This window comes from Mesoplodon densirostris, chromosome 18, assembly GCF_025265405.1.
Source record: "Mesoplodon densirostris isolate mMesDen1 chromosome 18, mMesDen1 primary haplotype, whole genome shotgun sequence".
Classification (NCBI taxonomy): domain Eukaryota; kingdom Metazoa; phylum Chordata; class Mammalia; order Artiodactyla; family Ziphiidae; genus Mesoplodon; species Mesoplodon densirostris.
The window spans coordinates 4,192,635-4,217,481 of record NC_082678.1 but is presented as its reverse complement, the minus strand read 5'-3'; the positions used below and the strand labels follow the sequence as shown (position 1 = coordinate 4,217,481).

Below are 24,847 nucleotides of genomic sequence, written 5' to 3'. Positions count from 1 at the left end.
AAAAGTGAGTCATGTGGCATGTGGGCCGTGGAAAGGGCCTTCTAGATGGGAGATGGGGGTGGGGCGGCTGGAAGGACAGTGCAAAGGCCTTGGGAAGGAAGGCTCACGGTGTCTTTAGGTGATGACTGAGCCCATAGAGAGGGTGGGTCACGTGGCCGACACGAGGTGAGTGTGGGGACAGCCGAGGCCGGAAGGAGACGGGAGCCGTCTCACCCACACACACGTGCCACTCACCCCATCCGTGAAGAAGCTTCGGAGCATCCGCAGGCTGGGCACGCGGTTCGGCAGGCGCCTGTGGGATGAGGACAGAGGATGAGGGCTGTGGGAGGCACAGCCAGGGCCGCCCACAAGCCCCAAGGCTCAAAGGCCCTCCGGGGGGAAGCAGGCTGCCCCGTGCGCAGACGACCCCAGGGCCAAGAGCCCCTCCACAGCCCCCAGCCTCACCGCAGAGCCCGGCCCTCGTCCCGGAAGGTGTTGAGCCCGTCGTCGCAGGACTTGGAGCGCTCAGTGGTGACGGCCAGCAGGTAGGAGGAGCGCCGGCCGGCCTTGATGCTGCCTGTGAAGCCGCCCACAGGGGCCCAGGGTCAGCGGGTCAGCAGGCGGGGGCTTCCCCGGAGCCCTCCTGTCCGGGCAGGGCCAAGAGGGGACTCTCCCCATGGGTCCCCAGGAGGAGCAGAAGCCAGTCGGAAGAGGCCAGACACCAGGCAGCGGGCACCCCTGGGACCAGGCAGCAAGGGAGCGGGTGGGGCTGGGGCTGCGGGCAGCACTCACTGCAGTCCTGGGAGTAATGGCGGCCGAGGGCAAAGGTGAAGGTTGGGGAGGAGGGGCTGGTGCCCAGGACAGGGGCTGAGTTCATGGCGCTGGAGACCACAGCAGAAGCAGGGACGTGCTTGGCTTGGAGGTCGATGCTGGGGCTGGTGGGCTCATCTGCGAGAGCGGAGGGAGCGGTGGGTGAAGGTACCAGAAGGCTGAACCTGTCTGCACCCCCCGGCCCCAGCCTCCCGTCCGGGCCGGGACCACATCCCCAAGGCTCCAGAAGCCCTCCAGGGCCCTGCTGGCAACATGCCCACTGCCGAGGGAGCTGACCCACCACGGGTCACCTCCCACTGTGGTCACGGAGGCTCAGCCTCTGCCCCCTCCACACTGAGGGCACCCAGGAGTGGGGCCGAGCCACCCCTCTTAGTCCTGGCCGGGAGGCAGCCCTCTCTGAGGCCACGGCTGGTGTCTCCCCCATCCGACTGGGGAGCTTCTTGAGGATAAGGACCATCTCCCCCATCAGCTGGGGGCTCCTTGAAGGTGGCTACCACGTCCCCCCACCCAAGACTGGAAGGACCCTGAAACTAAAGACTTTACCTCCCGCCCTCAGACTGCGAGCTTACTGAGACAAGAGGCTGCGTCTGCCCTGTTAGACTGAAGGCTGGCTGGGGGGGCCAGGGCTGTGCCTCCTCTCCTGGCCGGGGCTGCTTCTCGGCCACTCCCATGGCTGCCCTAGGGTGAGCTCACCACTCTCAGCCCCAGTTACCATCTCTGGGCTCCTGCACCCCAGTCTTCCTCCCAAGCCCCTAGACCCAGCCCGGTTCATCCTGCTCCCTCCGTGAGCGCCTCTCTTTCAGCCGAAACCTCTTCCTGCCTCGCTCCCTCTCTTTCCCACTATGGAGGTGAAGCTCCACCCTCCCGCAAGGCCAGAAACCTGGGCACCACTGACCCTTCCACTCTCTTGCCTCTCCCTTACCCAACGTCTATTCTAAAGGCGGCAAATTTTCAGTATTCCCTCTGCTCTCAGAATGAAATCCCAACTCCCCAGTGACGGACAAGGCCCCTCCAGACCTGTTCCGATGACCTGGAAGGGCATCCTACCTCTCACTTCAGGGTCTTTGCATAGTCTAGTCTCTCTCCCTGAACATTCTTACCCTGACTAAGTCCTTCGAGTCTTAGCCGAAGTTTCCTTTCTCCAAGATTCTCTCCTTGGCCACCATGCCCCCGTCTAGCCCTTCTCTGCCTCCTAGAGCTCCCTGTACTCCTATCACACACCCATTCAACTGAATCGTTCTTGTCTGATCACCTGTTCCTATGGTTGGATCACACACTCCAGGAGAGCACGGAGCCTAGCACAGTGCCTGACACACATATGCGTTGGCTGGATGGAGGGATGGAGGGTGGACAGAAAGGAACAAAGGAAGGATAGAAAAAGAATGAAAGGACGGAAGGATGGGTGAAAGGAAGAGTGGAAGGAGGGAGGGAAGGCGAGAAGGAGGGAGGGGGAAGGGAGGGGGAAGTAAAGGTGGACGGAAAGAAGGCCGGAAGGGTCAGTGAACGGGACGAAGGGTGACGGGATGATGGAAGGGAGACAGAAGGATGGGCGGAGGAATGCAAGAATGGACAGTTGGATGGACAGACAGATGGACGGACACAGAAACGGGCGGGTCCCATCAGCACCCAATCCAGAGTTTTGCCCGTGGTGGCAGGTGGGTAAAGTACAACAGGGCACAGAAAACCAAGTCTCCCAAGACAGCCACCTGCACCCTCACTCACCGATGAAGGGAATGGAAGCCAGAGAGTCGTCAGTAGTGGCCAAAGGGGCTACCTTTCTGCCCAGGCGTTCCCCTCGCCCACTGGCCTCTGGCTCTGGGGACTCGTCACCAAACCCAAGGTTCATCTGTCTGGAAGGGGGCAGCTGGACCTTGCGGCCCGTGGGAGGCTTCTGCCTCAGGACCACTTCGTCACGGCGATCCTCGGCAGGAGGCTCCAAGGCCCTGGTGCTGGGTTCTGGTCGGACAACTCTTGGTGGTTCAGAGGCCTCCGGTGGGAATGGTGCAGGGGACTGGGCCAAGTTGAAGGTGGGCAGCCCCCCAAAGGGCGAGTCCCGGAAGGAGAGGGCATGCAGAAGGCCAGTCCGGCGCTGGAATGATGGGCTATAGCTCCGGTACCCGATATACCCAGTGTCATCCAGGCCCTGCAGGCCAGGCGGGGGTGGGGCCTGGGGCCCGGGCAGGTCCCTGGGTGGGCAGGCAGGGGTGCGGGCAGACGGACGCTGGGAAGCCCAGCCACAGCGCTCGAAGCAGGGTGACACCAGTGCCCCTGGCCCCAGCGCCTGGGCTGAGTGGGTGGCCCGGCTCAGGTAGTCGTCTGAGCGAGCGCGGTGCCAGCCCTCCTGGCCCACCTGGCTCAAGGCACCCTGGGAGGTGGAGCAGGGCCACGGGCGGTGGGCAGTCACATCCTCCAGCCGGTCCTGGGAGGCACTGCGGGCCCGGGGCGGCATGGCGGGGCACCGTCTCTCCCCCGCCCTGCGGGGTACTTGGTTCGACAGCCAGTGTGACAAGGCCTGCTGGCACTCCAGTCTGCTGGGGGGCGTCCGGCTTCCAGGCTCCGGGAAGGCACGAAGCGTCCGGGGCTCCGAGGGGAGGCGGGGGAAGGCACCAGGGCTGGGGCGGGGCTGGCTCATCCCCAAGGAAGGGTTGTCCGGATGGGAGCGGGCAGTAGACGGGATGCGGGGCCCCGGGTCACTCCAGGCAGCAGGACTCCGGGGGTCACTGGGCAGTGCTGAGAGCGGCTCAGGCACCATAGTGGCCCAGGCAGAGACCCGGGCCGGCGGGGCGTAGGTCTTTCGGGGGTAGCAGATCGGGGGTGGCTCTGGGATGCTCCGGGCCTCTCCAGAATACGGCTCGTTCCCCTTCAGGTAGGCGTCCTGGGAGTAGGCCTGGCCAGGGACACAGAGGCAGGTAAGCAGGTCTGAACAGGCCTCACAGGGGAAGGCTACAGCAGCCCCTGGAGGTCAAGGTCTCCAGAGAAGGGGACTGAAGGGAGGGGACCAAGCAGGGGGAGTCCTGAGTGGGTGGGGGTGAGAGGGCATGCTCCAAAGAGAGTCGGGGGGAGGACAAAGAAATAAGAGGCCTTTGAGAGTCTTACACACACACACACACACACACACACACACACACACACACACTCACTTGAGAAAGAGCCAGGATTTTTCTAAGACTAATGACAAGGACTGCCTTTAGCCACAAACATTCCAACATGTGTTTTCTGGGGTCCCCCCCCGTGCTGGTCTCAGCTGCCTCCCTGCTTTCTTATGTCCAATAGTGCCCACAGACCCTCGGGTGGAGCTGGGAAACCCTACCAGAGACCAGTCAAGGGGGCAGATGACAGGGGAGGAAGCGACCTAAGGGGTGTGTCCAGGGTGGGGTGGGCTGGGGGTGGGCAGGGGCTGGGAGAGCCCAGCTGTCCCTCCATCGCCTGGATGGGAAGCTGAGGGCCTGGCTCCTGGGCCACTGGGGTGAGGAGGAACTTGCTTCTCTGGGCCAGGCTTGGGGGAGGGGCCAGACTGGCTAAGGGGCCTTGGGCCACCTTCTGGCACCCCAGGCCTGGAATTTGGCGCTGGGAGCTGAGGCTGACGCTGCATTGCTGAGGAGTGACAGGGCCGGGGGCCAGCGCCCAGACCCAGCCAAAAAAGGAGGCGGCCCCCAGGGACAGCAGCCCTGTGGCCCTGGCTGGCCTAGCCTGGCCCATGATGGGCTGCCCGGGGACCTATCTCAGGGTGAAGTATCAAAGAGGGAGGGTGAAACCAAACACACAGACACACACACACACACACACACATATCACAAGGAGACACAGGAAAATACACACCCAGAGACACACTCACACACACGTAGAGAAACACAATGAGACATACACACAGACAAATAACTACACCTCCAGTCCCAGGCAGACACCTCGTGTGATGAGGAGGAGCTAAACCACACCCCTACTCAGCCCCCTTTGGACCCACACGCCGGCCGGCGGGGCCGGCGGGGACACTCACGTACCTCTCCCTCCTGCCATCCTGCCGGCTCCCCGGACTCCCCACATCACCGGCCCGCCTCCACCCTCCCCCCGCCCCCCCCGCTAAACCCCACTGACCACTGTGCCGGCCCTGGCCTCCGTCCCCCCAGGCGGCCCTCCCCGCGGCTGCCCTCGGGCCCCCACCGGCTCTCTCGCTGGCGGGAGGAGGAGGGAGGGGAGCATGGGTGTGGAGGGGCCTCGCCGCGTCGGCGGTGGCGTCAGCGGCTGCCGCGGCCCCATTGGCCTCCAGCCTTGGCTCCCAACCACAGGAATGCCTGGGCCCCACCCTCTGGCCAGCCAGAGAGAGGGGGGCCAGCAGAGGCCCCCAGATGCTGACATCTGGGTCTGTCTGCCTGCCCACCCGAGCCTGGGCAGCAGAGCTCAAGGCTGCTGTCCCACCCTGCCCCACTCCGGCTGGAGAAAGCAACGCCCCAGGTCCCGCCCTGTCACACCCCATCCCCCACCCCCCCAGCACGCCGCCCTCAGCCTGGGGAAGGGCGTATGGGCAGGGCCCTGGAGACTTGGGGAGAGCCGCCCACCCCTCTGGGCCCCCACCCCTGCCTCCCCCTCCCCAGGAAGGGCAACGGGACAATCGAGGTCACGGGCTGGAGGTTCCCAGAGGGTCATGGGGCCAAGCATGGCATTGTGATTACAGTGGTTGTGAGAGCACATCCAGGGCAGAAGCCAGCACTGCGGCTCCCAGGACCTCCCGGGCTTGGCCCTCGGCCGTCTCCCGGGGGGGCAGTGACCTCGGGGGCAAGCAACTTGGCATGTGGCTGGCACCCATGAGACCAGGAAACTGGGCACTGGGCAGAGAGGACTGCTCTGGACTCGGGGTCGGAGCTGGGGGCGAAACAGAGAGGCAGCACGTGTGTGTGAGTGTGCGTGGGTGACGCGCACGGAGCACGTGGCCTCAACGGGTCCGCGTGTGAGTGCAGGGTCCGCCGCGTGCAGCGTCTGTGGTACCTGCTCTGTGAGCGGTCGGTGGATGCCGAGTGCTAGCTGTGAAGGAAGGGGCACCTGCACCCACATCGTGATGGTGGAAGTCCGGGTCGCGGAGACACCGGTGAGCGCACGCGCCTGTGCTGGGATGGAGCAGGCTGCCACGTCTGGGGGCGCACGTGCTGTGACAACAGCAAGTACCTGTGATGTCATTAAGTGTTCGTGTGGTGGTGGTGGATGTCGTGGGACACGCTGCGGTGTTGTGTTGTGGGGATCTGAGATGCTGAGGAGTGTGTGGTGTGCTGTGATGTTTGTGGTCGTGGGTGTGGGGTAGTGGGTGCCTGTGTGTAGCACTGAGGGGTGGTGTGTATCGTGGTAAGTGCCTGGTATGGTGTGTCTGGCAGGTGGTGTGCGTTACCACATAATGCAGTGTGCAGGGTGCTAGCTGAAGAGTGGGCTGTGTGCAGCTGTGTATCTAGTGTTCTCTGCTTATGTATCGGGTGGTCCATGGTATGCTGTGTGAATGGGAGCACACGACAGTGGGGTACTGTGTGTGTGTGTGTGTGTGTGTGTGTGTGGACACATCTATAGGAGACACGCTCACTCGAGGCCAGGCAGGGAGGGATGCGGGGAACAGGTGTCTCACGGGAGCCACAGGAACGTGCCAGTCTGGCAGGGCCCACTGGGCCACGCTCCTTCCGGACACCCTGGCAGGAATCCTGCCAGCCAAGGCCAGCGCCTCCCCCTCCCCCAGCACAGCCCCAGCCCGGGGACGGGCCTGGCATCCCCAGTTGGGCAATGCCGGGCTGGTGCCGCCCCCCCACTCACTCCTCTGCCTCCCAGAGGGCCCGATGCAGGAGGGAGGCCCAAGGAGAAGGGCTGCATCCTGCCCGCAGCACCCAGGGTCCTCCACCCCAGATAGCAGGGCAGGACTCACCAGCTGGAGGATGTCCTCGTCCTTGGGCATGATGGAGAGCTCCAGAGTATCATCGCTACAGAGACAGGGCAGGGGGTCAGGCCAGGCTGAGGCAACAGGGTCTGGGAGAACAGGGATCCTGGTCGCCAGGGCACCACCAGGGCCAAGGGGGTGGGGTGAGTAGGGACTTGTGAGTGGGCTGGGGGCTCTCGTGGGACAAGGGAGGCAGGGGCGCTCACCTATTCTGGATCAGAGCTATGACCTGGGAGTAGGTCTTCCCGACGACGCTCTCCCCATTCACCTTCACCAGCCGGTCTCCTGGGGACCAGGGACAGGGCCACAGGTGAGCAGGCCAAAGGGTGTCAATGGCCCTACCTGAGAACCCCTGTACCATGTATGGATGACAGTGGGGGACAGAAGACTCCCCAACACCTGGACCCCGAAATTCCATCCTAACCAGAGGGTAGGGAGAAGAGACCCAGAGCTGTGCGATGAGCCAGGTAACTGGGACAGCTCACCTGTTCGAAGCCCCGCCCTATGGGCAGGGCCATCATCCTTCACATTCTTGACAAAGATGGTGTCCATGGGCTCCAGGCGGTGCCGGGGGGAGGGTCCTGGTGAGCATCAGCCAGGTTAGCTGGGGGTGGCTGCTGAAGGTCACACCCATGCACAGCTACACACACAGGGGACACACACTCAGAGAGTAATCACACTCACACGGACAAAAACACAGACCCACACATCCACAGGGACACGGACGCACAGGGTCAGACAAGACAACACACTGCTGGGAAAATGAAAACACACGGAGTCACTCCTTAAATGGCTCCTGCGTCCCAGCACTGTGCTGGAAAGTAGACTACAAAGGATGGACAGACATGGCCCTTGCCCTTCCCGAGCTCACAGTCTAGAGGGGCAGACAGACAGACATGTGCACGTGCGCACACACACACACAGACAAGTCACAAGACAAAGGAAGGGTGCCATGAAAGTCCTGAAGATACACAGCAGGGAGGAAAACCCACACGCACAGAGAGTGTCCACACCCAGACCGAAGGAGAGCCAACAAGACACTGAGGCTCACAGAGACCCAGCACCTGCACCTCCCACCCCACTCCCTTCCCCAGGGTCAGGGGACTCCAAGCAGAGGCCTAAGGATCCCAGGACTGGCACTCGGCCCTTCGTGACATCACGTTACACCCCAGCAATACTACTCTGCTGCTAAGCGCTAACTGCTAACTGTTAACTGTCTCCACCAGAGAAACGGGCCTGCTCTAGGTCAGCTGGCTCCTCCCCCAACACAGGCCTCTGCAATGGGGATTCGGGAAGACAGTGGTCCCATGGTCGCCCAGCAAAGGCCCCAGTGGCAGAGAAGGAAGTCTGCCTGTTCAAGGGGTTCTGCGTTGAATACCCCAGGAAGCCTGGGTTCCAGCAAGGAGCCGTTTGGGAGAGCAAGGGTGACAGCCAGGGGAGTTAGGCTCACATGTGAAAAGAGAAAGACCTCAGGGCCCCCGTTATGCCCCGAGAACCCCAGCGTCTCTATCCCCAAGGACAGCCCTTGATCAGCGGTGCACTACCTCCCGCCCCGAGGGCCCTGCAGGCCCTGCCTCTGCCTCCATCTAGGCTGGGAGTAACTCCAGGGCAGGGGCCAGGGCTTTAGAAACCTATCTGCTCCCCAGAACGCCACCCCCAGCGTGGAATGGACAGGCCCAGAGGAAGACAACTGCGAGAAAAGAAAGGAAGGACAGAGAGAGTGAGCAGTTTAGAGTGGACACACAGGGAAGAGCCAAGACAGCGGCATCAGTCAAGGGTGGGGGGCGCAGCAGAACCCAGGCTGACCTGGGGGAGAGGGAGACACACAGAAGCGGGAGGACGAGTCCCAGCTCAGCCCCAGCCCCTGGAGCCCAGCCCCCTGCCACTCCTCACCTCCTCCTCGGCCTCCATTCTCTTCCTCCTGCAGGGAACAGAGGTGGGTGTGGGCCCTCGGTAGCACAGGGGGAGGCCCAGCTCCACCTGGGAGGGCCCCTTCCAGCTCCCCCACCCAGCAGCCTCCCCTCTTATCATCTTTCAACTATAGCCCAGCAGCCAGAGGGGGTGGGAGGGGTGCCCACGGGGAGGTCAAGTCCCAGGCAGTGTCCCCCGGTAACAGGAGTCCTCTCTCATGCCTGCCGATTCTACCGCATCAGCATCTCAGCGGTCCGAAAGGCCCCAATCCAATGGGGGACCCACGACCCCTTCCCTTGGGGAGCTCGAAGCCCAATGGGGGAGGGGCCAAACACTCACACACAGACAGGACCCAGGCAGACACAGATAAGCAGGCATGACAAGTGCAAACAGTGGCTATCAGTTCTTAGAGAATGGGGAGGGAAGGCCTGATTAGAGCCCCTCTGGGAGGGGGTTTTAAGGCAAGTTTGAGGCCGGCTGGGAGAAGGCATTCTGGGTGAGGTGAGTGGAGTGTGCTGGCACTTGGTGGCAGAAACAGGACTGGATCAACTGAGCTGAAGCAGAAGGCGTGTCAACGCCAGCAAGTGACAGGAGTCAGACTAAAGCTTTCAGTTTTGAAAGGAGAGAAAGAGGGAGCCAGTGAAGGTTCTTGAGCGGGAGAGAGCGGATGTGAAAATACTTCTGGCATCGAGGTGCAGGGCTGAGAAATGGAGTCGAGGAGACCCACGAGGGAGGCCTCTGGGGTCATCCTGGTGAGTGAGGGGGCGGGGCAGGGCACTGAATCTGGGGAGGAATCAGCAACAAGGGCAAGAAGAAGTCAGGGGCTTCCCTGGTGGCGCCGTGGTTGGGATTCCGCCTGCGGATGCAGGGGACACGGGTTCGTGCCCTGGTTCGGGAAGATCCCACATGCCGCGGAGCGGCTGGGCCCGTGAGCCATGGCCGCTGAGCCTGCGCGTCCGGAGCCTGTGCTCCGCAACGGGAGAAGCCACGACAGTGAGAGGCCCGCGTACCGCAAAAAAAAAAAAAAAGAACAAGTCAGAGAGACAGGCCAGGCCAGCAGGATGTGGCATCTTCGAGCTGGACAGGACCTTTGGGGTCATCTTGTCTAATCCTCTCTACAGGTCATCCATTTTAGATGACAGGGTGTGACTTGTCCAGGGCCACTCAGAGACAACAGAGGAGCCAGTGCTGGAACCCAGGACTCTTGGGCATCCCAGCCAGGACAGGAAGGCTGCTGGGCTCTGCTGGAGAGCAGTCCCTCTGGCCCTGCCCTCCCGTGCGGGGAGTGTGCCCGCTGACGTGAGCTGCCAACACAGTGAGCGGGTCGCAGAGGCAGGTGGGTGCATTGAGATGGGTGAGCTCCCTGTGGGCTCCCAGCCCTGGGCACGTTCTGGAAAGGGATGGCGCCCGTCCCTGGCTTGCCCTGCCCCAGGGTCCTCCAGCCCCCCATGTGAGCGAGGTCTCTCTGAGACAGGTCCACCACCCAGTCTAGACCACTCAGGCTGTGTCTGCAGGGTCACCCTCAGCAGGGTTCCCTGAGAGAAGGTGGAAGGGCCAGGAAGGAGGGACATTCTGGAGAAGGAGGGCAGGAAGGACCGGAGGGAGGTTCCAGGGAACTGGGAGGCTGGTGTCCTTGGGCATAAGGGGTGAGGCAAGGCCCCTCCCACACACCATCAGCCCCCACTTACAGCCAGTGCGAAGAGTTTATGCAGGGGCCCCAGACTCAGACACAGGTGTGAGAGCTGCACAGCAACGTGTACACATGAAGCGTATACACAGACACGTGTCTAGATATACAAGCATGCACGTACATGACTAGCATACCATGCACGCACGTGTGCATACAAAGAGACACGTGCAGGCACACAAACACAGGCAGAGAAATCCAATGCCTTGGTTCTCTGGCAGGTGGGACTAAGCTCCCCAAGGGAGAGTCCCCCAACAGCTGTGCAGGCCGGTCCCAGCCCTGGGGGAGGGGAGAAACAGGTTCACGGACTCCAGAATAAATCTTTCTCCCCTCCTGCTGGGAGAGAGGTGGGGGAAGGGAGCTGGCCCCTCCTTGGGGGCCCTGGTTCCTGCCCAGGCCCCCCTCATGTCGTCCTGTCAGGGACCCCCACCCCCAGCCCACACCGTGGCTTGGGCTGAGTAGTCCTGGTTCCTGGACTCGGAGAACTTGACGTTCATATTAGGGTTGGAAGGGCCCTCAGGGGTCAAATAGATCAATGCCCTCAGGAGATGGCAGGAGAAATGGGGCCCAGAGAGGGTGAGACCACCCAAGATCCACAGTGCGTTAGCAGTTGTACCAGGACTGGAACCCAGGTCTCCAGCCCAGCCCAGGGCTCTTTCCAGGCCCAAATCTGAGGCCAGCATGGGCCTGGGGCGCTCTGGGAGGGGTCCCGGAGGTGTGTGAGGACAGACTCCCGGAGAGCTCAGGCTAGGGAGAGGCAACTAACCCAGCTCAGGAGCGGCCAGTGGACAAGGGGTCCCCGGAAGCCCATCTCTCTGAGAAGCTGTTCACCTCCCAGAGGCTGAGAGTCGGGGGGGGCATCCCGGCTCCCCCACCTCTAGCTCCTTGCCCCGAGCCAGCCACGGCCCCTTCTCCTGAGCGGGTGGGGGCTTGTCTACGATCACCCCACACAAATGACCCGGCCAGGCCTGCCCCTGCCTCTCGGTGACCCTCTTCTCCAGGCCACAGAAGCACCGGGAAGGGAACAGCACAAAGGAATCCCCCCTGAAAGCTCCCTCAGGCCAGGCCGGCAGGGGCACAGAACGTGTACCTTCAGGCTACAGTGCACAGCGGACTCAGGCGGGTACACGATGAAGTGGCGCAGGGTGAAGCCAAAGCCGTCCTGGAGGCTTTTGTGCAGCAGCAGTGTCCTCGGGCCCTGCCAGGGGAGGGGGCGCCCGGGAAAGCACCCATCTCTTGGGCCCAGTGGCAGCTGTGGGAGCACAGGGAGCCAGGGTGAGACGCCAGTCTGCACACTGCCTCCTGCAGCCCAGAGGACCTGGGGGGCTGCCAGGTGCTCGGACCCTCTTGTGCCCTGACCGAGCCCCTGCTCTCCCCTTCCTCCTTCCCTTCCCCCCTCATCAGCCCAACAGCTTCTTCCTTCTTTCTTTCCTCAATCCCCTCACAACACCTTTGTGTCCAGGGAAGTAACAGTGCAGCGAGCCAGGTGTCCATTCAATTCAGTTCGGCCAGCGTTCACTGACTCTGGACGCACAGCCTTCCTGCCTGGGAAGTGCCTGCCGCTGTCTGAGCTCATTCCCGCCGGCTGCCCAATCTCACACATGCACACACGCACACATATGCAGACACAGACCCATCCGTACACACTCATGCAGACAGGACACATCACAAACACCCAGACAAGCACACTCATGTGCAAAGGTGCACAGACACACCGATGAGCACATACACGCTCACTCAGGTAGACACGCAGACACACGCACACAGCACACACAGGCGCAGAGAGGCTGACACACCCGTGCATCCTTCAGGAGCAGCAGCAGGAACAGGCGGGGGACTATGAGCCACAAGGGAGTGGACTGGACATCAGAGAGTCCACTGAAGGAACGGAGGCTCGGAGCCCAGCCCAGAGGCCCGGCTGGTTCACCAGAACTGAGTGGAGAACCGGGGGTGGGGGGGTGGAGGCGGGGAGACACTCCGCTGCCCTCTGGCCGCCGCACCGGAATACTTGGGACTCCCCAAGATGACAGGGCAGAGGGTGTCTGAAGACAAGGGTTTGGGGGCACACGGGTCTGTTTCTGAGGCAAGAGGGAGAAGAGGAGGATGGTGCCTGAGAGGGGGCTCCCCTCCAGGTGCCCTGCTCGGACACAGAGAGGGAAAGTGGGTGACAGGAGGGTGTCAGAGAGATGGGTACACAGGGAGGCAGACGGCAGACTGGAGGACATGGGAGCCACGGACAGGCTGCCTAGTGAAAAGTCAGGAGGGCTCCCTCGGGGGCTCTTAAACCCCTGATCTCGGGCAGCCTAACCTACCTGGTGCCCCTAACCCAAACCCCTCAAAGGGCAAGAAGCCCCTCCCCCACCCTCAACAGTCCTCACCCCCTCATTCCTCCTTGGTACCAGGCAGGAGCCTTCCGCTGCGGGAAGACAGGTGCAGCTGGGTGCAGAGGGAAGAAGCCCATCGGTTTCGGGGTGAGGGGCTCCCACTTCACTACGAAGTTCCCCTGGCTTCCCTAGCTCGAATCCGCCACTCAAATGTACTGACACCGAGAAGTCCCTGCATGCATCCATCCACCCCCCTGTGCATACATCCGGCAGAAAGAGCAGGTCCTGTGCCCAGCCCTAAGCTAGGGATTTCTGCGTGGGGTGGGAGGCTGGGCTGCATGGGGCGGGAGGTCTGGGGAGGGGATATCCTCAAATCTCAGAAGATTAAAGAAAAACGTAACAGAGGCAATAGGCTTACTTGGTACAGTCCCAGAGGACACAGCCAGGTGAAAGATACGAGGAAGCCGAGTGAAGCTCTGGGCCAGGGAGACCATTCTATAATCACATACATCTGCAAAGCTACCCGGATGAGGCTGTGAGTTCTCTGTCCTCACAAGGGTCCAAGCAAAAGCTGGACAATCCCCATCCAGGAGGCCTTAGGAGGACTTAGCTGGGATTCTGGCATCGGGCAGGAGGCCCAGTGATGACCCCTCAGGTCCTTCCGCTTGTGGCTATAGTCTGGACTCTCCCACTGAGCCCCACACCCCCATGGGGGTCTGAGGAGCCCAGAGGAGAAAATTCTCTGGGAATTCTGCTGAGGTCTGAAATCCCCTGGATTTCCTATCTCTACGGACCTGGCAAGGAACTGATCAGGGAGGGAAGAGGGCCTCAGGGGACCCTCCACTGCCCCCTCCTACCAAAACCCCTGCTCTTCCCCAGTGTGGGGTGCCTCCCCTGCATGCCCTCCACCCGGGCTCTGGGCTGAGGCTGTTCACAGGGCCTTTTGTTTTGCTGGTGTCCTGGATTAAGGTTTAAGCCACCAGCTGCCCCAGTGACGAGAAGTGGCTGGGACAGGTCCCCGCACGTCCCCCACCTTTCCCCCAGCACACATCCTGACTGGAGCTGCCAGCTGCCTGGGGGTGCCACTCCCGGGGGCGGTTGGGGGGGGTTGGAGGAGGGGCCTGTAATCCAGGGCAGTGGGCATGCCTTTCTCTCTCAGGTCCTCTCCTCACCCAGGCACCACCGGCGCCCCCTCCCTTAGCTCTACCTTTTCCTTTCCTCTCTTCCTTCCTTCCAGTGCTCCTTCCCCCATCCCTGCCAACGAGGTTCCGGAGAATGTCAGTGTGGTAATCCCCCGCCTCAGCTACCGCACCCCTGCCTGAAGAGGAGACACTGCGGCCCCCATCAGTGGCCAGATTTCGCCGCTCTCCTGTGGGAAGTTCTTCCTTAGTTTTAACCTCAGTCCTTCATTCTATTATACATGCATGTTTCCTCTCCTCCCCTCCCCTCCAATCTGGGACAATCCTGGGTCTTGCTCTCGTCTTGAGGGGGAGGGAGGTGACATGCAGAAACAGAGAAGGGAGCAGCCATGGAAGGTGCCTAGATTGGGAAGAGGTACAGTTCACACACATCCCCAACTCTGCTGTCTGAGGTAGGCACAGAGACAAGGGGAAGGAGAGTGAGAGGCTCAGAAGACATAGGGAAATCACTGATGAATGCTCCCAGGCCCAGATCTATTTCCAAACACTCCCACTCTCATGTCAGGAAAGAAAGAGACATCCAGAAATACAGCTGATGGTGGGAGAAGGGCAGGTGACCCCAGGGCCACAAATTAGACAGAACTGGACACGTGGTGGGTTGGCAACACCAGGAGCTAGAACCCAGGAGTCCTGCTCCTCCCTTCCCCCAGGAGCATAAAGAGGTCATTACGGGGAGCGCAGCTTTCATGCTGGGCATGGCGCCCACTGTGACTCACGCCCTACCAGCCTGGTCGATCCCGGACATCAGAAACGCTGTCCCCACCCCCCTCTCCAGCCCTGTCAGTCCTCACCCTGAGATCACTCATGACCTGCGGGGGCCCATTCTGCCACCTCAGCCTCCTTGGCTCGCTTGAAAACCCTTGTGTGTCTCTGTGCCCAGGTCCCCGACCAGGGAGACAGCGGAGTGATGCCCCTCCTGCTTCATTAGGGGACCCCTGCGTGGTTCTGGCTCGGGGTCACTGCCAGCCCAAACTCCGCAGGATTCCACGTCCTGGCACCTCTTCAAACAACCCTGGTCCCTTCCATCCTTCCACCGCCTGTAAACCAAGAGGCTTGAGCGCACTGGAGGCCACCAGCAGACTGAGGGCTGTAACCCGGCAGCCCTGGAAAAGCTCTCAGCCACGAGCCTGCCACCCTCACCTGCATCTCTCCAGCTTCTCACTCACTCCCCACTCCGGAGGGGATCGGTCCCCAAGCGCAGGGCGCACACAGCTCAAGGAACGCAGGGAGTTGGTGGCCGGGTCCCACCCACCGGGGTGAGGCCTGCCCGGACCCGGACCCCTAACCCTGCCGCCGACCCCGCTGGCTCCCGAGGCGCTCACCCTGGCCGGGCGCTGCCCGGGCGCGCTGCGGTCGCTGTGGCTGAGGCAGGGCAGCCAGAGGCAGCGCGGCTCCGGGGCGCTGCAGTCCACGCCGACGGCGCGCTCCCAGCGCCAGCCCCCGGCCCCCGCGCGCCCCACGCGCCACACCGCGCTGCCCACGACCGCCGCGGCCGGCGGGGGCCCCCGGGCCCGGCCGCCGCCCCGGCCCCAGCGCGCCGTGTGCCGGGCTTCCGGAGACTGGCGCGCTGCGCGGGGGCCGGCGGCCGCTCCTCGGCGCCCGGCGGGCGGCGTCCTCGGCCCCCCGGACGGCGGCGGCGGGCGGGCCCCGGGGGTCCCCGCCCGCCCCCCGGAGCCACGGGCCCGGAGCCCTGGAGCCCCGAGGGGACGGACGGCCCGCGCGGACGGCGGCAGGACGGCTGCAGCAGCTCCGCGCCTCCCGCGCCTCCTGGCCGAGGGCGCCTGAGCCCGGACACGCCGGCGAGTCTCGCAGGGCAGACGCCTCCCCCTCCGGGGCGGCCCCTGTGCGCGGCCGCCCCATCCCACACACTCACACCCCCCAACACACGAGAGGCCCTGCACAGCGCCCCCGCAGTCACACACACACACACACACCCCACTCACACAAAAACTTACTGTACCTGCCCGCGCACTTTTATACTCCTTCCAGTCCAAAGCTCAACCAGCTGCCCGCGTCCCAGAGAAATACACATTCCCACGCGTACATATGTACACACACACCCAACCCACCTTTACAGACCCGCACCACACACACATCTAGGCACCCCACACCCTCCCCCCACACACACAGTCACTCACTCCCCCTCTGTCCACATACCCTACACAAACACACTATTCCCCTCATATACACATTGCACGTGGACATTCTTCTGTATGCACACACACTTTGGACACCCTCCCATGGGTACAATGGCCCACACACCGCACAGAGGCACATTTGCAAGCATACCCACTGTGCCCCTGAAAGCACACCAGGCCCCCACCTGCCCACCCATACATTCCACACACACCCCACAGAGAGACCCACAAACCCCACGAAGGCACACACCTAGAGGATGTGCACACACTACCCAGCACACCCACTCCATGCATTGCTGCCGTGCCCCCTCAGGTCATGCACGCACACGCACGCGCGCACACACACACGCACGCACACGCACGCACACGCACACACGCACACTGCCCTGCTCAGAGAGCAGCGCTCTCATAATCACCCCACCTCAGAGTCACGTTATACCCTTTCCCACCACCACCTGTGGGAGCGTGTGACGGACCCTTTTCCCCAGGACCCCCTGCCCATTATGCTGTACCCAGAGGGGCCACCACAAGCCGACACTGGGCTCCAAGCTGGCCCCCACCTCACCCCAGCATGTGAGTCAGACAGGAAGCCCCGGTCGATGGCAGACCTGCCGTCCGCCCCTTCCTGGCTCCCGCCCTTCCCAGGCCCCTTCCCGGGTGGGGCCGACAGAGGCCTTGGCTAGTAGGCGTGTCACGGCCACCCCCATTTCTATCCCACTTGACTGTTCACCGTGTGCTCCCCCCCGCACAGCCACTCCCTGGGGCCTGGGGCCACTGCCCTGACCCAGTTTTCAGAAGATAACAGAAGCCCAAGAGCACCCAGCTCGTTAGGGCAGCACCGGGACTCCAAGTCCAGAGCCCCTCATTCCGACTTTGGATCTTATACCTAAAGTCTAGCCAGCATCCAGGTAAGGGAGGCTGGGGGCACAGGGGAGCAGATCCAGCGCAACCCTGCTCCCAAATCTAGGAGTCGGGGGAGGAAGAGTCATAGGGCTGGGCCTTTGGGGAGGGGGGAAGCCACCAGAAGGGAGAGCCAGGCAGAAGAGTCAGCTCCCCTTTCCCTCCCTCGTTCCATCACCCAGCAAGGACAGGCCAGGATGGAGGATCCTGTGGGGGGAGGTAGAGGAGAGAGAAAGAGGGGCACAGAGAGGAGGGGAAACCCAGGGGAGAAGGAAGAGAAATAGAGGACCATGGGGGTGGGCAGGAGCGGGGTGGGGGGAGGGCCAGGGAGTGGTTTTGTTCTCCTGTTTCCTGTTTGCCGCTTGCTGGGCCCCCTGTGCAGGAGCTGGACCCCCACCCCCACCCGGGCGGAAGCCGGAAGGGAAGAGCTAGGCTGCCACCAGCGCTGAGTCAGGAGGGCTCAGGACAGAGTGGGAACAGACTGCGGTCGGGGGGAGCAGGACTCCTGGCATCTCCATCAGCACCTCCCCCGCCCCCATCACTAGAAAACTGAGGCTGCTGGGTCAGGATCATTCCTGCCCTTGTCATGCCCTCCACAGGCCAGGGCCTCAGACCAGCTGGAAGCACCACCGAGAATGTCCTCAGCCATGTCAGACTCTGCCGCCCCAAATGGAGGGCAATGACCACAGGGATGTCCTGACTCAGAGTCTGGCCGGCTTTCCCAGCAGGCAGCAAGTCAGTTCCCCCAGCTGCCTAACTTCCTTTCCTCTTGCTGCAAGTCCCATCCCTGGTTCGGAGGAAATAAGACTCACTCTCCCCTCTCACGCCCCATGGAGCCTCTCATGGCCAACAGGTGCTGCTGTGTGTCTGGATCAAGAATCAACCTCCCTGGGGCTTCCCTGGTGGCACAGTGGTTAAGAATCTGCCTGCCAATGCAGGGGACACAGGTTCGAGCCCTGGTCAGGGAAGCTCCCACATGCCACGGAGCAATTAAGCCCGTGCGCCACAGCTACTGAAGCCTGTGCACCTAGAGCCGGTGCTCCGCAACAAGAGAAGCCACCGCAATGTGAAGCCCGCGCACCTCAACGAAGAGTAGCCCCTGCTCACCGCAACTAGAGAAAGCCCGCGTGCAGCAAAAATAAAATAAATAAATTCATTAAAAAAAAAAGAATTGATTCCCTCCCTCCCTCGAAACTGCTGAGGGTTCTGAGGGCTGTAGGGAGAGGCGAGGTGGAGAAGCAGCACGCAGCACGGGGTTTCTGTGTTCAGGGCAGCAGAGACCTGGGAAATGATAAGCCATCCATGAGGCCCATCTCCTGCCCTCTAATCTGGCAGGGGCGACAAGGCCCCCAGAAGGAGGTAACAGCCTCCTCCAACACAAACCCACACCTTCCCCACCCCACCCACTCCACCCCAGCTTCCTCCACAGGCATGTCAGGAGCAAGGTACACACCGCAGGGCCTAGAAACTTATACATAGTTTGAATAAATGATCTTCCAGGCCTGGGGAGCCTCTCGGCCCCCTCCCCCATTTCCTTTGGGAAAGGAATGTGGGGTGGGCCCCAGAGTGCAGTGGGGGAGGGGGCCAAGGGCTGGGAAATACCAGGCGTAGCTGAGATTCTATTCCAAGCCTTCCTGCCTGGTGTGAGTCCTCCTCCCCTACACCCTCCCCAGCTTCCTCCCCCCAAATCAGGAATTACCCCGCTGAGCAGTCCCTCCCATCAATCCTCTAGTTTGACCAGCTTGCAAAATCCATTCAACCTTATCTTCCTGAAGGTCCCCTGCGGAGGGCTTGGGGACTACACCCCCAAAGGGAGGGCATCCGGTCTTCCTCTCTCCATGTGAGATCATCATCCTTTACTGTTTGAAAGCACTTTCACTTTATTTCATTTGACCCTTACCCTAAGAGTTGAATATTTGAGATTGTTTTTATACCCATTTTTCAGATGCAGAAACTGAGACTCAAAGAGGACAAGTGACTGGTTCAAGGCTTGCTTTTACTAAGGTGGGACCATCCCAGGGTTCTAACCCCTAACTCAGATCTCTTTCCATTATCCTCTCATTTATGTACTCAAGAACCACGACTTGAGTGCCTGCTGTGGGCCAGGGGCTGTGCTGGGGGCTGGGACACCTTAGAAAAACAAGACGAGTGTAGACCTTACCGTCAGGGCGCTTACAGTTCTACTAGTGTTGTCCTAGCTCCTGAAGTCTTCAGGGGTCCCCCGTTCCAGATCCAGGCCCAAGCCAGCTGCCTTCAGCCCCACCGAGGGAGACCCCCATACACATACCAAAGGAGCCCCTGTGTCAGGGGTTCAGGGCCTCTTCTCTCTGGGGGCGGACAGTTTGCTTGAGAGTGGGGTTAGGGGCCTCCCAGGTAAGCCTTTGAACCAGAGAGTGGGCTGAGCTGGAGGAGCAGACTGCAGGTGCCAGCCTGACAACCAGAAACTGGGGAAGAGGGGAGCATCCTGTGGCCCAAGGGTCAGGTGATAGGAGAAGGAGGGAAACTGATACTGCTGAAGGGCGTGTGGCTCAGGAAGTGAGAGAGAGGGGTCTCAGGGTCAATTTGCCTGCTTTTCCTTCCTCTGCTTGCTTTGTGCCTCCTCCCAGAATGCAGGCTTCAAACCACAGGACAAACAATGCCCCCAACCCAAGAGAATCATCCGGCATTTCTAAAGCCCCGACTGGTTCCATACACCCATCGCACACCATCAAACTGGGACACCCCCCCAACCTCACACACAGACGGAGCAAATCCCCTGCCAGCCGGTCCATCCCAGGCATGCAGGCAATGCGATACCCAAGGCATGCCCGCCCCGCCCCGCCCACGCCTGGGCCTCTGACCCCTGCCCCAGTCTCCTCATTCAAGGGCAGCCGCCCCCTCCCTCCTCCACCCCTCTTCCCCACTCAGATGCCTGCTTCCCAGCACCACTTGTGTGCAGTCCCCGACGTGCCCCAACAGGCCAGGCGGATGAGCCGGCCAGGCAGGCCCGAGTCTTCCCAGCACCCTTAATGTGCAGATAACCCCGCGTCACCGGGAACCTGGGAACCCCACACTCGGTCTAGCCTGCGGGCAGCGGGTGGTTCAGAGGGTCTCTCCAGACCCCGTGCTTTCCCCATCCAGGGCCAGTCTTGCCCTGAGTGAAGGTGTTGCGACACCCCTCTCCCACCCTGAAACTGGGCCCGAGCCAAGGAAGGCTGGGGGAGGGGAGGGTGAGAGAAAAGGCAGGAGGACGCACTCGTGATGCCAGAAATCAAGGACGGACCAGCACAATCCCAAGCAGCACAGAATCCCCTAGTTCTTCCGGTGGCAGTATGGCTCAGGGGTTAGCACATGGGCTCCAGGGTCCTCTGGAATCCAGGCCTTCTGGAACTGAGTCCTATCCCTACCCCTTTCTGGCTGTGAGACCTTGGGTGACTTATTTAACCTCTTTGAGCCTCAGTTCCTCACCAATAAAATGGGAATGACACTAAGTTCCACCTCATAGGTTCTTAGGAGAATTAAATCAATTAAAGAGTCTTGAGCACAGAATAGGGGTTCAATAAATGCAAACTTTTGTTTGTTTTCTTTTTTTAAAAAAAAATTTTATTGAGGTATAATTGACATGTAACGTTATATTAGTTTCAGGTGTACAGCATGATTGGATATCTATGTATATATTGAAATGATCTCCACAATAAGTCTAGTTAAACATCTGTCACCATACTTACAGAAATTTTTTCTTGTGATGACATCTTTTAAGATCTACCCTCTTAGCAACTTTCAAACATGCAATACTCTATTATTAACTATAGTGGCCATGCTGTACATTACAGCCCCAGGACTTATTTATTTTATAAATGGAAGTTTGTACTTTTTGACTCCCTTCACCCATGTCACCCCACACCCCTGCCATTCCGGCAACCACCAGTCTGTTCTCTGTATCTGTGAGCTTGGGGTTTGGGGGGGTTTTGTTTGGGGGGGTTCTTTTTAGATTCACATATAAGTGAGATCATACATAAGGTATTTGTCTTTCTCTGACTTATTTCACTTAGCATAATGGCCTCAAGGTCAATGCAAGATGTTTTCATTGTCTTTTGAACATTCACACTCTCACACACCCAACCACACTCACATTCAGACATGCAGACAACTCAGCCACATGTACACAAAGACAGTGACACATGCAGACACTCAAGGAGGTCTGTACAAACCCAGGCGAAACTATTCATGCGGTCATCACCACCACCTCCCACTGCCTACCCCCTACAGGCCCCCTATGTGCCCCCCTCCCCCTAATAAGCAGGGAGGAATCATCAGGAGCCCCCCTTCCACAGCAGAACTTTGGCAGGCCCAGAGCCCTGTCAGTAGGCCATTTGGGAGTGAGGAAGGGGCGGGCGACATGAGACCCTAGGATGGAACCTGCTCCCAGCAGACCAGGAGGATGGCAAAGGTGCCAGGCTGGCAGGGCCCCCTCCTAGCAAGAGAGCCAGTTCCCTCCGCAGGGACACCAGAGGGAGGAGAAACTAAAGATGAGTATCTTTCCTCATGGTGGGAAATGAGCACTTGCAGAAAAGGGTGAGTCTGGAGCCAGCCACAAAGTAAACAGTGGGGCCATCGCCCAGGCAACTGTGGGCCAGCGTGGGCTAGAGCCCACCACAAGCCCTCTCCAGCCCCTGATTTACGACTCTCAGCAGCCCCTTGACTGTCTCAAGGCATGCCCTCCACGTATACATTCTGGTCTCTGGGCCTGTCTGGGGACTTCCCAAAAGGAAGAAGTTATGCTTCCTCCATCAGATTGGGCTCCCTGAGAGCAGGATTGTTGTTTTCGTTGTTTTTGCCCCATATTCGTCCAGAGTCTCCCAGAGGTCATGGCCTGTGTCTTTCCCCCTCAGATTGGAGACTGCTCAAGGCCCTGGCTTGAGTCTCCCACATTAGACTGAGAGCTTCCTAAGGACAATAGCTACTAAATTTTCAGAAATGTATTTGTGGGCTTCCCTGGTGGTGCAGTGGTTAAAAATCCTCCTGCCAATGTAGGGGACACGGGTTCGAACCCTGGCCCGGGAGAATCCCCCATGCCATGGAGCAGCTGAACCCATGTGCCACAACTACTGAAGCCCACACGCCTAGAGCCCGTGCTCCGCAACAAGAGAAGCCGCCGCAATGAGTAGCCCCTGTCATCGCAACTAGAGAAAGCCCCAACGCAGCAACGAAGACCCAACGCAGCCAAAAATAAATAAAGAAGTTTTTTTTAAAAAGTAAAGAAATGTATTTGTACCGCTAGAGTGCTTTGTCCATAGTAGGCTCTCAAAAATTATTTGCTGATGGCGAGAATGTGGAGGAATTGGAACTCTTGTGTCTTGCTGGTGGAAATGCAAAATGGTGGAAAACAGTATGGTGGTTACTCAAAAAATTAAACATAGAATTACAATATGATCCAGCAATTCCACATCTGGCCATGTACCCAAAAGAAGAGAAAGCAGGGACTCAGATATTTGTACAGTGATGTTCATAGCAGCATTATTCATAAAAGCCAAAAGGTGGAAACAACCCAAATGTCCAATGACAGATGAATTAGATAAACAAAATGTGGCACAAACATACAATGGAATTTTGTCTTAAAACTCTGACACAGGGCCTCCCTGGTGGCGCAGTGGTTGAGAGTCCGCCTGCCGATGCAGGGGATACGGGTTCGTGCCCCGATCTGGGAGGATCCCATATGCCGCGGAGCGGCTGGGCCCGTGAGCCGTGGCCGCTGGGCCTGCGCGTCCGGAGCCTGTGCTCCGCAGCGGGAGAGGCCACAACAGTGAGAGGACCGCATACCACAAAAAGAAAAAAAAAAAAAAAACAAAACTCTGACACATGCTACAACATAGATGAACCTTGAAGACATTATGCTAAGTGAAATAAGCCAGACACAAAAAGGCAAGTATTTTATGATTCTACTTATATGTGATACCTAGATTCATAGAGACAGTAAATAGAATGGTGGTTGTCAAAGGCTGTGGGAAAGGGGAATGTAAGTTATGGTTTAGTGGGTATAGAGTTTCAGTTTGGGAAGATGAAAAAAGTTCGGGAGGGGCTTCCCTGGTGGCGCAGTGGTTAAGAATCCGCCTGCCAATGCAGGGGACAGAGGTTCGAGCCCTGGTCCGGGAGGATCCCACGTGCCGCAGAGCAACTGGGCCCATGCGCCACGACTGCTGGGCCTGCGCTCTGGAGCCCGTGAGCCACAACTACTGAAGCCTGTGCGCCTGGAGCCCGTGCTCTGCAGCGAGAGAGGCCACCACAGAGAGAGGCCCATGCACGGCGGCGGCGAAGAGTGGCTCCCACTCGCCACAGCTGGAGGGAGCCCGCGCGCAGCAACAAGGACCCAATGCAGCCAAAAATAAATAAATTTAAAAAAAAAAAAGAGCTTTGGAGGCATGTGGTGGTGATGGTTGCATAACGATGTGAACGTACTTAATGCCACCGAACTCTACACTTAAAAATGATGAATTCTGGGGCTTCCCTGCTGGCGCAGTGGTTGAGAGTCCGCCTGCCGATGCAGGGGACATGCGTTCGAGCCCTGGTCTGGGAGGATCCCACATGCCGCGGAGCGGCTGGGCCCGTGAACCACAACTACTGAGCCTGCGTGTCTGGAGCCTGTGCTCCGCAACAGGGGAGGCCGCGACAGTGAGAGGCCCGCGCACCGCGATGAGGAGTGGCCCCCGCTTGCCGCAACTAGAGAAAGCCCTCGCACAGAAACGAAGACCCAACGCAGCCAAAAATAAATAAATAAATAAATAAATTTTTAAAAAATGATAAATTCTGAGTTACGTATATTTTGCCACACACCAAAAAAAAAATGGCAAAGTCAGAATTCAAATGAAAAAAATATATATCGTTGAAAGAAGATGGAACAAATGAATGGGTCTTCCAGTGGGGCCCAGGAGCAGGCCCTGCCCACAGAGATTGCCTGGGACAGCTGGGGACCTCCTGCAGGGAGGACTTTTCCCTCCCACCCCGTCCACCGTGCCTTCCCAGAACCCCTGCTGTCATCTTTGAGGCCCTAGTAGACGGAGCACAAGGGGAGCTCTCAGGCTTCCAGGGGCGTCTGAACCTCCCACAGAGTAAGTCCTTGGCATTGATGAGGACCTACCATCTATCGGAGGCTGGACTGATGGATGCACAGTCCCTTGAGAGGTCACGTCCCAAGCTGTCAGAACCTTGGAAGAGTTTTTCTAGCAAAAGCCAGGCTAAGTATGGGGTTCCTGACCCCATGAGGCCTGACCCCGCCCCCCAGCACACACGTCTTTCCCAAGCCTACATATGCTTACACACCACCCGTAACATATACACACATACCAGGGTGTGCACATAGAGGCAAGACCCCGTTCTCGCGTGCTCTCTCGTGCACACGCTCCAAGGAAACCTTGCCTGAACGCTGAAGGATGCACAGTCTTGTCAGGGATGCAGGCAGGTCCCGTGTGCGGCAGAGCCCCCTGGTGGCCCAGGTCCGGCACACTTAGCTCCCTCACAGCCCAGAGTGGGCAGGGCGCTCTCATTCCTTCCACCCCACCTCCCCCACTGCATTCTCCAGGCCCCCAACCAGGCCCCAGGGTCGCCCTCCCCATCTCGTACAGAGGAGCAGGGTCTTCTGCAGAAGGACAGAGCAACTGTGGGACCTTAGGAAGGGTCTCACTTTCGTTGGTCAAGGAGTCCTGGAGAGAGGCCAGAGCCCTTTTTCAGACTAGATCATGTTAGGGACAGTCATTCCTGAAGGCCAGAAAATGCCTGCAATGACTCTTCTCCAAAAGCATCGTATCCGTTCTTTGACTCCACACTGAACAGCTCATTTCAGAGGAGACTGGGGGAGAACTCTGGCCATGGCTCTTCCTATTGTCCCCCACACCTCTCTCTGGAAGTTCTTCCTGTTATCTGACCACCTGGGCAGAGACAACAGGTGCACCCACTGGTTTCTTCCAGGGGATCACTCAGTCCAAGTCAAGCTGAGACGT

General features: G+C 59.8%; 1 protein-coding gene across 8 annotated transcripts in view; it reads right to left on the bottom strand.

Moving 5' to 3' along the window:
* Positions 1-24,847, bottom strand: part of ARHGAP23 (Rho GTPase activating protein 23) — an 83,785-nt gene that overhangs the window by 37,466 nt on the left and 21,472 nt on the right. For 2 of the 8 annotated variants that reach the window (XM_060080495.1, XM_060080494.1), the window contains exons 2-10: positions 11,404-11,565; positions 8,609-8,636; positions 7,201-7,296; positions 6,922-7,000; positions 6,704-6,758; positions 2,533-3,697; positions 772-927; positions 445-556; positions 235-292 (exon numbers count right to left, since the gene is read on the bottom strand). In XM_060080495.1, the coding sequence (XP_059936478.1) occupies positions 235-292; positions 445-556; positions 772-927; positions 2,533-3,697; positions 6,704-6,758; positions 6,922-7,000; positions 7,201-7,296; positions 8,609-8,636; positions 11,404-11,565 (1,911 nt within the window). Of the gene's footprint in view, positions 1-234; positions 293-444; positions 557-771; positions 928-2,532; positions 3,698-4,808; positions 4,863-4,902; positions 4,974-6,703; positions 6,805-6,921; positions 7,001-7,200; positions 7,356-8,608; positions 8,637-11,403; positions 11,566-14,976; positions 15,068-15,158; positions 15,262-24,847 lie in introns of those variants that run through there. The other 6 variants (XM_060080499.1, XM_060080496.1, XM_060080497.1 and 3 more) reach the window with 6 other exon arrangements.